General features: G+C 38.3%; 1 protein-coding gene across 1 annotated transcript in view; it reads right to left on the bottom strand.

Moving 5' to 3' along the window:
- The window catches only part of PLCB1 (phospholipase C beta 1), a gene marked incomplete at its 5' end in the record, with an annotated part of 159,422 nt that extends 157,202 nt beyond the window's left edge, over window positions 1-2,220 (bottom strand). Inside the window, one exon of the mRNA XM_009646367.1 lies at window positions 2,080-2,220. Within this exon, the coding sequence (XP_009644662.1) occupies window positions 2,080-2,220 (141 nt within the window). The remainder of the gene's footprint in view (window positions 1-2,079) is intronic.
- Window positions 2,221-12,270: the final 10,050 nt, after the last annotated feature.

Genomic DNA, 12,270 nt, shown 5'->3' with positions numbered 1-12,270 from the left:
TAAGGCATCACAAACGAAGGTTTAATCTGAAAAATATTCAAGCACTGAAAAGGGAAAGGTGGGGGACCTTTTCATTGGCACTTGCTCTCCCTGGAACATCAGTGAGAGGAAGGGTCAAAATTTGTGTGCATGACATTGAAAATGTGTTGTATTTATGTGCCTTCTTAGAGCTCCCCGATATGCTTATTTATAACGACTCCTCTGCATCATTACATGGGTCCTGGAGATGATAAGGACCAGTTTCTGTGGTCTGGCTCATATAGAGTTGGAAAACATGTTAAAGAAGGAAGAATTTTTAGATGCATTCAACAGCGATCAAACTCTGCTCTCACTGAAACAATCAGGATATTTAGCACTATTTGAGGGCAAGCACAGCTAATCTGCAATACTTTGAAAATCCCATCCCTGGGCTACAGTGCCTGATTGATAAAATATGAATTTATTTGGTCTACCGCATCTACAAATAACAAGGAAGACTTAGATTCTTAGTTACTCAGATCGTAGGAGTTATTCGGGATTTAGAACAGCCAAGCTTTTCTAAAACATAATTTTATCTACAGTACTTTTAAGGTTCCATCACAAAACAGAAAACAGCCCTAAAATACCAATTTCTGCATTGTTTTAGCAAATAAGATTATTGTTCACTGATTGCTGGCTAGACAGGAAAGAGAAAAAGAAGGACATACACTTCTGATTTAAGCCATTTTCCCTCTTCCTTGATAAGGGCTAACAATTTTTGCTGGTAAAGCTTTAGCATGCTTTTCTATTTTCCACCATATGCTTAGGGTTTTTTTTCCTGAAGAGTTGGTTCTATCACTTCCACTTTTGCAGCATTAAGATTTCTTAACCACCCCTATAGAGTATAGCTGTGGGTTTTCAAGTCTGAGGACAGCACTTCCCACTCAGCAGTCCATGGACCACCACAAGCTCATTGTGTTTCTGTTTTTTCACATCAAAAGAAACAGTGGAAATGTGTTTCCACTAAATTGACCAACCAGCCAATGAAGATCAGCAGAGAGAGAAACCTGATGAGCAAAACTATACCCTCCCAGGTTAAGGCTTTCATCCTATGACCTTTCTTAACCTGGTCTGACCATCCTTGTCACCTGTGAGGTGACAAAATAACTCCTTACTGTTGTTAAGGAGGAATTACCTTTTTTAGCGCAATCTAGTGGACTCAAGGATGCAAACCATATGTAAGTGTGTTCTGTGTGCGGTTATCTGGAGGCTGTCATCAGTCCAACATGAATGGAAGCGGAAAGAGGAGTAGCTTTTGAATGTCAGTTTGGAATAGATAGTGCAAAGAGCTCCCACTTCATTAAACACAACTGACTTGTACAGAAATTGGAAGAAGGAAAAAAAAGTCCTCAAAAGGTGTGGAAGTATCAGTCATAATTTGCATATCACACACAACTGTGTTTTATGTGGTGTGTTGCACAGAAATGAAGGGACTGTATACCTGCAGGGAAAAAATACTCTGCTAAGGGAATGTTGTTGACTTCACAGTTCTTATCAAGGGCTATCAGCAGACAAGATGCAATGCTTAAAACTAACCTTTGAACATGAGCACAAATGGTCATGTGTGCAAGTTAATTTAAATGTCTGAGTGCTGACATACTTGAGTAGACAAGGTAGAGCTGTAGATTCCCACTGCTCTCATATAGGTCGACCTTAAAAAGTCAACTGTTCACAAATTCTATTCTCACAGACAATCCATAACTTGCACACACTTAGAACAAGCATAAAAGGGTGACAGCTACTGAAAGATAATGGTAGATGTTTGGAGAGTAACGGTATACAGCTTATAGCTGAGTAAAAATTTGCGTGTACCATTACTTATTTGGGCTTTACAAGCAAAGTTCTGAAGATAAGCACACATAACGGGGAAAAAGCATGGAATTAACTCACAGAAAATAAAAAAATATTGCACATTTCTTCTTTGGTATTGGGTGGCACAGGTCTGTAGCAGAATTGAGGTTCATTTCATAGCAATCTCCGCTTTTATCTCATTCCTCCATACCTCAAAATAATATTTAAAAAACATTTTAATTTTATATGACACAGATGAATGTAAATTACCTTTGCTATATCCTCTTGGAACGCCACCAAGTTCAAGTATGATATATTGACCAGGTCTGGACCATAAACGACAGTTATCATTCGATTTTCCAGTCGACCTCCTAGGTTCCCAGCATCCAACAGTTCGCGCAGTTTTGGATCCTGCAGGTAAACACATTACCAAATAGTTAAAAATCTTTTGCAAATACCTATACTAGAAAAGGTGAATATTTTTGCAAACACTTCAATTTTGAAAACTTGTGTTGTTTTGAACATTTTAAACATGATGGCACTAGGTTCTGATCTGGTTAATTATTCATTAAAATATTTGAAGTTATTAACCCAGAATAAAAAGAAAATCATTACTGTAAATCCTTCAAAGCCTCTGAGCTCTGTATTGGTACGGTACAGACTAAAAGCTGCCCAGCTGATGCCTGCACATTCCTATTTTCAGTTATTTTACCTCAGAAGTTAAGCATACATAAACTGTTTTGCTTGTCAAAATAACACAATCTGTCCAAAGGCTACTGGCCTCAGCAGAGAGATTCCCCATTATTTTAATGGATTTTAGTTAAAACTCAATATTAGAGCCTAGTTTTGCCTACTGAATTAACACAACTGTCTGGAATTAACTGTCTTAAACAATAGGAAATGAAAAATGGAATTTTGGTGATGGCCTTCCTCTTTCTTCTTCATGTCCAAAAGGCCATGCTTTATTTAAATTATGAGATATATTCCATTTATATTTAGTTTTTAGTCTTTTTTCAGGATTATATCCAATATAGAAATGACTACGTAACATTTCTGTGAAGGAAAGATACATTCAATAATTTTTATCAGCTAATAATAGCTTGAGTCTCAGCTTCGTTGGTAGCATAAGCATGTGAGAAACAACTTCAAGTTATTTTGCAACTCTATAGTTTCTGTTAGGCTGCAGCATTTCCAAGAAATTCACTCAGTATTTTTCAAACTAAGAAAACTGCTTGGTCCTTGGCCTCAGAATGAAGTTTATGAAGGCAAAGACAGATGAAAAGAAGCTCTGCACGGCTGAATTCAATCCTTTGAATACAGCCAGTGTCATTTGAAAGCTTGGGTTTCTGAAAAGGCAAGATTTTTCAGTCTGGTACAAATACTAAAAAATGGCCAGCAAATAGTACCACTGTGGGATGACAGATTCTGAGTAGAGATCAAACGATTTCAAACCTGACACAAATATATACTGCAGTTTACATTTCACTCTCACGTCAGCCTTTTCCCCCCACTGTCTGCATATGTTTAGTGTTTATGGTACTTAATGTTTAATAACTTTTGAATAAGAACCTATATCTCCACCGACCGATACAAATTAAATTTAATGTAACGGGATGATAAGCTTAAGATGATGAAAAGGGCCATTTTTCATGGATTTCGCAGGAAATCCGATATCAACAAGACCTTAGTCTCAAGGGCATCTCCTGATCGGTATCATATCTGCTTGTAGGCAATGGAGTTACACATATGTTCATCAAATACTTCACAAGGTTTAGGAGGGCATTTTGAAGTATGGCATATTATCTGGAAAGAAACTACAAGGCTGTCCATCATAAAATGCTGAGCCTCATTAAATGCTGGGTATGATGGCAAGTGTTGCAGGAAAACAGACAGAATAATCCTATTTGAGGATTCTGTAAAGAAGGAATATGATTGTGCTCCGAGACAAAGAAGATTTCATGGGTAAACAAGTTAATGACAGGCTTTCACATAAGAGAAAAACAAGAAGAGGGATATAAAAATAGTAGTTGCGTTCCAGAGATGAGAATTTGAAGGAGATAGACAAAGAAATTGTGTTAATTTACATGTAGGAGAAAAGCTAGAGAAATGCCCTGAAGATGCTAAGTTAGCGATGGTGTATTACTAGATGGGTTACTTTCTCTTCTATTTACAGGCTGAATGTTACAAAGTGCTCTTTAATTTCTCCGGGAGATGAGAACTCATCTGCTTTTTACTCTCTAACCATTTCCAACCCAAAATCAGACTGATAAATGTTTCTGCTAAAGGGCCTGTCTGGGAAGAGCATCATTCTTTCTGAACTCAAACGGAACAGGACTGTCTATCTGGTTTTGTTCTCTTTCACATATTTTCATTCCTTTCTTCCTTTCCCTGGCTGAATCTCTTGCTCACAGTTTCCCTCTTGGTGATGAAATGCAATCATCTCAACAAAAGAAGAAAGAAAATAACCTTTTTCCTTCATATTTATAGTCAACTATAGGATGTCCTATGATGGATCGTAACCTAGTTAGTCTAAGATACGCATTAGCCATGCATCACAGAATAAAAAAGAAACACATTTGAAATGGGATGTTTTTCCAAAGCAAATTAATCAAGAAAGAAGTTATCTGGGACTGGCTCAGTAAGGTTTTTAGAAGTGCAGAATAAGTTGCCAATCAGGCAATGTATGAATTTGGTCTTCCAAATCACAGGATTTGTCTCCAGGTTTCAAAGGCAAGAAATTAGACAGACCATCCTCTTTGGGTTGCTGAGTTTGGAATGAGTAAAATGTTGAATTCTTCTATTCTGTTTAAGCCTCACCTAACAAAGTTTGAAGCACACAGTCCCTTACAGCAATGCATGATCTGACCGCCATCCAGCACCTATTAATAAAGGGCATACACTGCATAAACTGGGCTATCTCAGTGTAACCTGCAATGCACTCCACCGACTTCAAATAGGTATTTATATTATAAGTTCAGTGAAAGAGAATAATTTTGATACTATGAGGGTTCATGACCTTTTTGACCTGTGCCATGGGTGTATTTGCCCTTGAAGGGTCACAGCTGCATTTCTACTTGTCAGCAACAGCTTAGCCCTTAACTGATGACCATATTCTTTGGTCCTTATAGCCGAAGCACTCAAACTTAGACACCAAAGCACACCGTCAGCTTTTCATATCCCTCATGAACAGCTCTGCTCCCTTATTACCATACTTAGCTGCAAACACTACTAAGGAGATGAGCAAAATATCCTTTATCAAAATCTTGAAGACTATCGAAGCTCTATGAATCAAAGCCCTTTTTAAGGTGTCAGCAAGTTTTCCTGTGGAGCTGATAGGAAAGCACATGGAAAAAACCCAAGCAGCAGGACCAAATTTAGCTTCTTTTATGTAAATCGGATTATTTTGATAATTCCATTTTGAGGAACGAGACTGAAAGTCTGCTGCTGTTTGGAGCTGCGTTTGATATACTGGCTCACAAGCAGACAGATTGGGTTTTGGTGTAAGCTCTTTGCTAGAATGGGACCTTATTATGAACATAATGAGCTCTTTGAGAGACATTCAGAAGAATTATACCTATTGAATATTGATTATGGTAATTTTTTAAACACCTGAGCTACTGAAGCTCTATCACGTTAGTGAACATGCCCATAAGAATATGCCCAGTAAACAGCAGGCCATTGACAGTGCCCACAGAACTCAAAGTTGCCTTTGTAGCACAATGATTTATTAAGTCTGGTTTGATGTTTTCTGGCAAAGCAGCACCCTTTTGCCTCTTTTACTCAAAATGTCTAGCTGTCAGCTTGCTGTTTCCCTTCCACTGAAGTCTAGCAGGAACTTCAGCTCAAGGACTGGAGCTGCCTGAAGACTTGCCCTGAAAGCAGGTCAGGAAAGCCAGTGTTTCCGACAGGACGCCTCTGTGGCTAAAGGGCTGACAGATTCCCAGAGGGAGATGCAAATTGTGAGCAGGCAAATATAGAGGAGGTGACAAGGATGGTATTGGCAGCATTAAGAGCTTTAGAATCCATTAAAAATAAGATTAACCATGTCAAATTGAGGCAAGAGTTGGCCAGAGGGCTATCTGCTTATTTGGTAAAAAGCCCTCCCTATTTGCTTCTGCTGTCTTGACAAAACTATCAAAAGAAAATATACCTTAAATCAATCCAAAACAGAAATAGCAAATAGAAAAAATTAGCGAGAAACATGGGAGGGGAAAAAAACAAACCCCAAACTTATGTAATTCCTACAACATTCATGAACAACTGCTCAGTAACAATGTTTTGTTAGAAACCCAGATTTCATCTTCGTTCCTTGCTCATCAGAGTAAGATTTCCAAGCATTCAAAACTACATTTGTATTTTTCTAGCTCTTCATGTATCCCAGGAGAGGGGAGATGGGAGGAAAAGAAGCATAATTAGATAGCTACATATGCAAAGAGTTTTCCAGGAAACACTCAAGTTTGTGTTTAAATTAAATGAAGAACCTTGCTAAAATAGGACCTTACGTTGTGACTCTGTTGAAGGTTATATATATACACACATATAGAGAGAGCATGTATCCTTCATATATTTAACCCAGATTTCAAAATACCAGATCTTAACACTTCAAGTACCAGGTAAGTAGCTGTAGTAGGGGCAGTTGAATAAGAAACACCAAATTTCTCTTAAAATCAGACCACTTACCCCTATGGCTAGCGAAGGACTTCAGCAGACTTCCCAAGCCCTGACTCCACTGAATTGATCCAGCTGAACTCCGCAGTGCAAGCTGCCCAGCACAGAAGACCAAATAAGGGTAGGAGTTACTTTCTACTATGCTGTTGAAGTAATTTTGTACCATCTCTGGTAGCTAAAGCACACGGTTCTGGTCTTCACGACTTCTTGGGTCCACAATGATACTTGAGAGTTGCTTCTTATCTTTGTCTCTGTAGGGTAAATGTCTCATCTTGTCCAGTCACTCCAGCTGCCTCTACAGCCAAGCAAGAAGTGAAGCACCTCCCTAGGCAGGTATTTCCCTACCTGTTATGGAGGAATAAATTATGCTCCTGACAGTCTGGCCTCTGCCTAGCTGGTACACGAGGTGCAGGGGCAAGCCATTTACTCTAACTTCTGGAGGTGAGACGATCCCACAGCAAATGTCGCACCCTGAATCTCTCCTTGCCAAGGGACCCGTTGCCTCTTGAGCAGCTGTGAACTGCTGCACTGTGACCCCCAGAAACAAAATGCTCCTGCTAACTGGATTGCATTTACTGTTAACAATCCCGACACAGATTTCAAAGCTGGTTCAAATACCCTTTCTGTCCCACATCACCTAGCAACGGTACAGGACTAGGGACTTCCCATCAAGTGGATTGACAGACTCATCCTTCAAAGAAATGTGTATTTCTTCTCTTTCCTTTGTTGAGACCAAAGTCAAAACTATCACTAGTTTATCTTTCAGCAATCCCTTTCGCTGATTAAAGAGAATGTCCATACGTGGGAATCACACCTACAAAACTCAATGACAGGATTTTGTCTGTCTTCCCTAATGACAGTCATGTGAAACGAATATACCCCAATTACTACATCAAAGATACTCAAAACAGTGTTCTCCAAGCTCTCTTTTCTATCATTACATAGAATTCACAGGAAGTTTGATATTTAAATATATTCATTGATATCATGAAGCTATTCTTACCAAATTCATTATCATTAAACCAGAAATACATTTAATCCAATAAAGAGAAAAAGTGCACTATGGTTTTTAATACAAACATGTCTTCATACGTTTCACGAAAGTGCATTGGGTCAATATATGACCAAAATGTTTGCAAAAAATTCTTTTGATTTTTTCTCCCTTCTAAGGTTTCAGAATGGATTCAAAATTTTGCATATCACCATAGCTACCTATGCACAGAAATGGAGCCAATATCTTGTTTAAACCCGAGTCTTCAAGATACCATTTTTTGTGCATACTAAGTCAGTGTGTACAAAACCAAAGGATGTTTCTTAAAAAATCTCTCTCAGTAATCTAAACTGGTCTTACGTTGACCATCTGCTCAGTTAATATGGTGGAATATTTCTAGAGTATAACACAGTATTAAGTAAAAGGAGTCAGAAATGCTTTAGACAGAGAGGCAGATCAGAGACAGCCACTGCCTTCTAGGACAGATTTTGCTTGGAACCTGCAGCAATAGTGAATGCCTCAGATGCAACTCAAATCCAAGAGCTATTTTTCCCATAGGAATTATCAGGGATGAAAGGACATCATAAATCATACATCTCACAGTCAATCCTGATTAACTCTCTCTGTGAAACACTTATCCCAGAACAACGATTGCTTTTCCCGAAATAGCTTAATCCAATTCCATGCTTAAAGTGAGAACATCAATACATCCAGTTTACCAGGAACAGGTTATGAAAAATAATAGAGCTACTTCTTTTTCTACAATGTAAAACTTTTGAGGAAGAGAGAATATGTGGCAGCAAAACCCGTACTTTTCTTCAGTAGAGATACAAGAGGTAAGCAAACTTATACCTTTACAAATGATATTTAACTGCAGAGAGGACTGCGCTGATACACATTTCCAAATATAATTCTAACTTCGAGTTGTGATAATGCAGGATTAATTCAGAGATTTCATGTTGACTTTCTACAATAGCCACAGTGCAAGACATGGGATATTTAAAAACATAAAATGTTACTAATCAGTATTTTTATAAAATGTATGGACACCCAAAACCCCCTGTTGAGTATTATGTCAGCAACTGGGTCAAGGGGACAGAACACATCCTTAGCAATTTCACAGATGACACCAAGCTGGAGGGAGCAGCTGATGTGCTGAAGAGCAAGGCTGACAGGTCCCTTCCAACCCACCATTTTCTATGACACCATGATTTCTGTACTAGACATGATCACTTGTGTTACAAGAATTTACCGGAGACAACACTTACTGACAGATACTCAGCACCAGCTTTGCCAAAGACGCTATTTCTCCTTACAGTACGAAATCAGATTGACTTCTGGGAGAAAGGGAGGGATATACCCAAATAATGATTTCAACTTCAATGCCACATTCTGTGAAAACAGGATTTTGTATGGAATACAATACAAAGAGAATGAATTATATGTGCTAAGGAAAAGCTTGGGGACAAAAGAGGGCCACTTGATTCCTCTATTCCTCTTTTTCTGACCTTTCTTACAGTTCAAGTGATCCAAATCCAGCTTCCCTGGGTCTCTCACGCTCCCACAACAGAACATTAAGCAAATACTAAGCCTGCATATTTGTTCGGTTCTCCTTCTAAACGCCCATATTTCTTGGATTTTGGGTTTTTTTTTGTTCTGGTATTTGAATTTTAAATTGGTTGCAAGACTGTGTGTTCTAACAAAAAAACAAGTGACATTATAACCTATCTAAGTGAAATCAGACTAAATGTAGTATTTTTCAGTCTTTTTGGATGTGGTTGTGATTAACATGAAACTACTTAGCTTGTAGCGTACATCTTAATTAAAACGACAATTTGAAAAAGGTGAAATACCTAGAAGCGACAACCATGCACAACCTTCCTCTAGATGTTTTCTAACTCACTAACATTTTTATCAGTTTTTATTAGCCACAGATGGTTCATTATTTTAAAAAATGATCTTTAAGCACACACGTTTCCTTTCAGTGCTTTTCCTTTCTCAAAGTGCTTTGAGATTTTCTTCAATATCATTTTAAAGGAAGAGATGAAGAGATAAGGGAGAACAGAAACTTCTCTCATTTTCGTGTTACTTTTATTAATTCATTTTCTTTGGTCTGTATGAGACTATTGGAACTATAAAAAGTCTTAGAATGAAATGATTTCTACAGCAGGTTGCACAGCACGTAAGGGCAGGAATGGCTGGAACAGCGGCTTAATTTTCACTTATCTATAAATCTTGTATGCATTGTTCTTCCAATTCTGAATTGCTGTGTAGAGTTATTTTAATGGGGTTACTTCAGAGGTTGAGGTACAATCAGCTATTCATTTATTCATCGTTTGTAGAAATCAAAGATGCTTGGAATTAGTTGAATGAGAGGTATTGCATGAATGCCCACTATGCTTTTTGGAGCGCTCCATAAGGGCTGCAGTACGATCACTCGCATTTTAATGCATTTTTTTTAGCTGGTGGAAGTATGTACATCCAGACAGTCTGTAATGCTAAATGCACCAACTACCCACCCTGTATAAAAATAACAGATGAAACACAGAAACCTATAATTTAAAACATCTGACTAACAAGCTGTTTATTATTGCAACATTTCAGTCACACTTATCAGGAGAAAAAAAGAAAAAATAAAAAAGAGAAACATCCTACTTGGCCATGCTAGCATTATTTTGTTCTATCTTACCTGTTTGTGAGACGTGTTTTGCTATAACCATTTAGATCACAAAGTCATATAGGATGCTTACTGGTAAAGGTTTCAATTACCTGATTTTATTTATTGCGAAACCACACTATTCCCATTACCTTTAAGTATTTAATTCTAGGAAGCTCATTTGCAGTATAGCAAAGAAAACCGAACCATTTTATGATGATGGTTCAGTTCTTTGAGCAGTTTGAGAAATTCCCTTCAATTATGCACGTCATATACTGACAGCCAGCGACAAGTTCTCATGCACTGTCGCTTGTTGCAAAATATTCATTACATCTTATTACATATCAGAAACAATAATTCAGACGCAGAAATATAGGTAGACTGTTAACATTTGAAAAATGGTGCAAAATTAGCCAGCACAGATGAACTTATTGCCTGCAGATCTCAACAGAGTTGTCCTGGCTCATGGTGACACTGGAACAGGCTGCCCAGGGGGGTTGTGGAGTCTCCTTCTGTGGAGATATTCAAAACCTACCTGGATGATGTCCTGTGCAACCTGCTCTAGGTGAACCTGCTTTGGCAGGAGGGTTGGACTAGATGATCTCCAGAGGTGCCTTCCAACCCTTGTCATTCTGACTCTGTGATTCTGTGACTGCCCAGCTCAAGGGGAATCGGAGCCAGGGGACCACAAGGGCAAGGGAGTGCTCATTAGCTGAATGGTGCCTTGGCTCTGAAAACGTAATTACAACCATAAAATCAGCTAAAAAGCCACAACACATGTCACTGCTTTGGATGGTAAAGTTACGAGAGAGGAAGTAACGTATAATCAAAGCAAATTATTTAAGATTGCTTTTTATAAGTTGGTTGGCTTCAATGTACCCCAGAGAGGATGATCTTCTGTAAGTACATTTTAACTTTTTATATAAATATCTAACAGAAAAAAGACTAGAAACAGATTTCTGTTTTAGAAGACAACATGACTCCTGAAAAAAAGAAGCAAAATCTACAAGGAGTATGAGTAAGTGCTACAAATGTTTTTTTGGCTGAGGAGAGAGAGAAAACAATGAATAAATGCAGAAACTAGATTTGGGTGGTTGTATGACAGATTAATTTTACTACCTGTGAAAGTACAGGAAACATGTTCAATCACTGCTAGGAAAAGAACATCCAAACACTCATGTCTTTGGCAAGCCACTGCAGAGAGAAGGAATTCTTCAAGGGATGCCATGGACATTATTTTAAGCAGTTGGTTTTGTACTCTGTGGTTTTGAGAAAGAATTGATGAAGGGGATATAAAAAGGGTGGCTGAATCGATCTGAGATCAGACTCGAAGAAGAACATAACACGTCAACTTGGAGAACAGTCCTGATGGAAATCCTGAGCCCTGTGTACTTGTGAGAATACCAAGATAAAGATGATGGAAAATCAGTGCAATAAAGTGACGGAAATGGTCCCAAAAGAAAATGGACTATATGGCATGAGGTCCACACAGAAAAAAAATCCAGATGCAGATACTCTGGTGCAATGAGCAACTTTGTGCATCTGAATTATTCACATGTGTTACAGAACTAAAATTTGCTCATAAATACACATCTCCACCAACACATTTGCAGGTATGGAGTATTAAGACAACTACATTTATAAGTAGTGTCAGCAGTAATTCCCAGCTTGGTCCTTCAAGCTTCTCCGTTTCTATTAGCTTTTCTTATGGCTCACAGGAAAACCAAGAGGGGCAATGGTTGTTGCCCTTTAGAAAGCAGACAATACTCATTGAACACCTCTTCAGTTAAAAATACAACTGCATCCTTGATATCCATTGATTGCCCTTTCCCACAGCGGGAACAATTAAATGGTACTTTGGGAAAGCGCAAGGAGCCAAAGGATATTTGCCACCTCAAAACCTTGCATGATTTTGAAAACCCTTATCTCTAAGTACCAATACCAGCTGATGCACTGAAATTAAGAAATAACTGGAATTCTGCTTTCACTCACATCCTTAACAACTCTCCTCACTTCAAAGATGCTAACCTGGATCTACAGTAGGTGAGAAAGGGTGAAAATTGGCACAGACAGTTTAACAGTTATTAGTTATTTTTAAACTTGCCTTTTACAAACCATGGCAGCTTGCAAAGAATTAAATTTCTTA

Source organism: Egretta garzetta, unplaced genomic scaffold (genome assembly GCF_000687185.1).
Source record: "Egretta garzetta isolate BGI_Z169 unplaced genomic scaffold, ASM68718v1 scaffold419, whole genome shotgun sequence".
NCBI lineage: Eukaryota > Metazoa > Chordata > Aves > Pelecaniformes > Ardeidae > Egretta > Egretta garzetta.
This window is presented reverse-complemented; position numbering and strand designations above follow the sequence as displayed.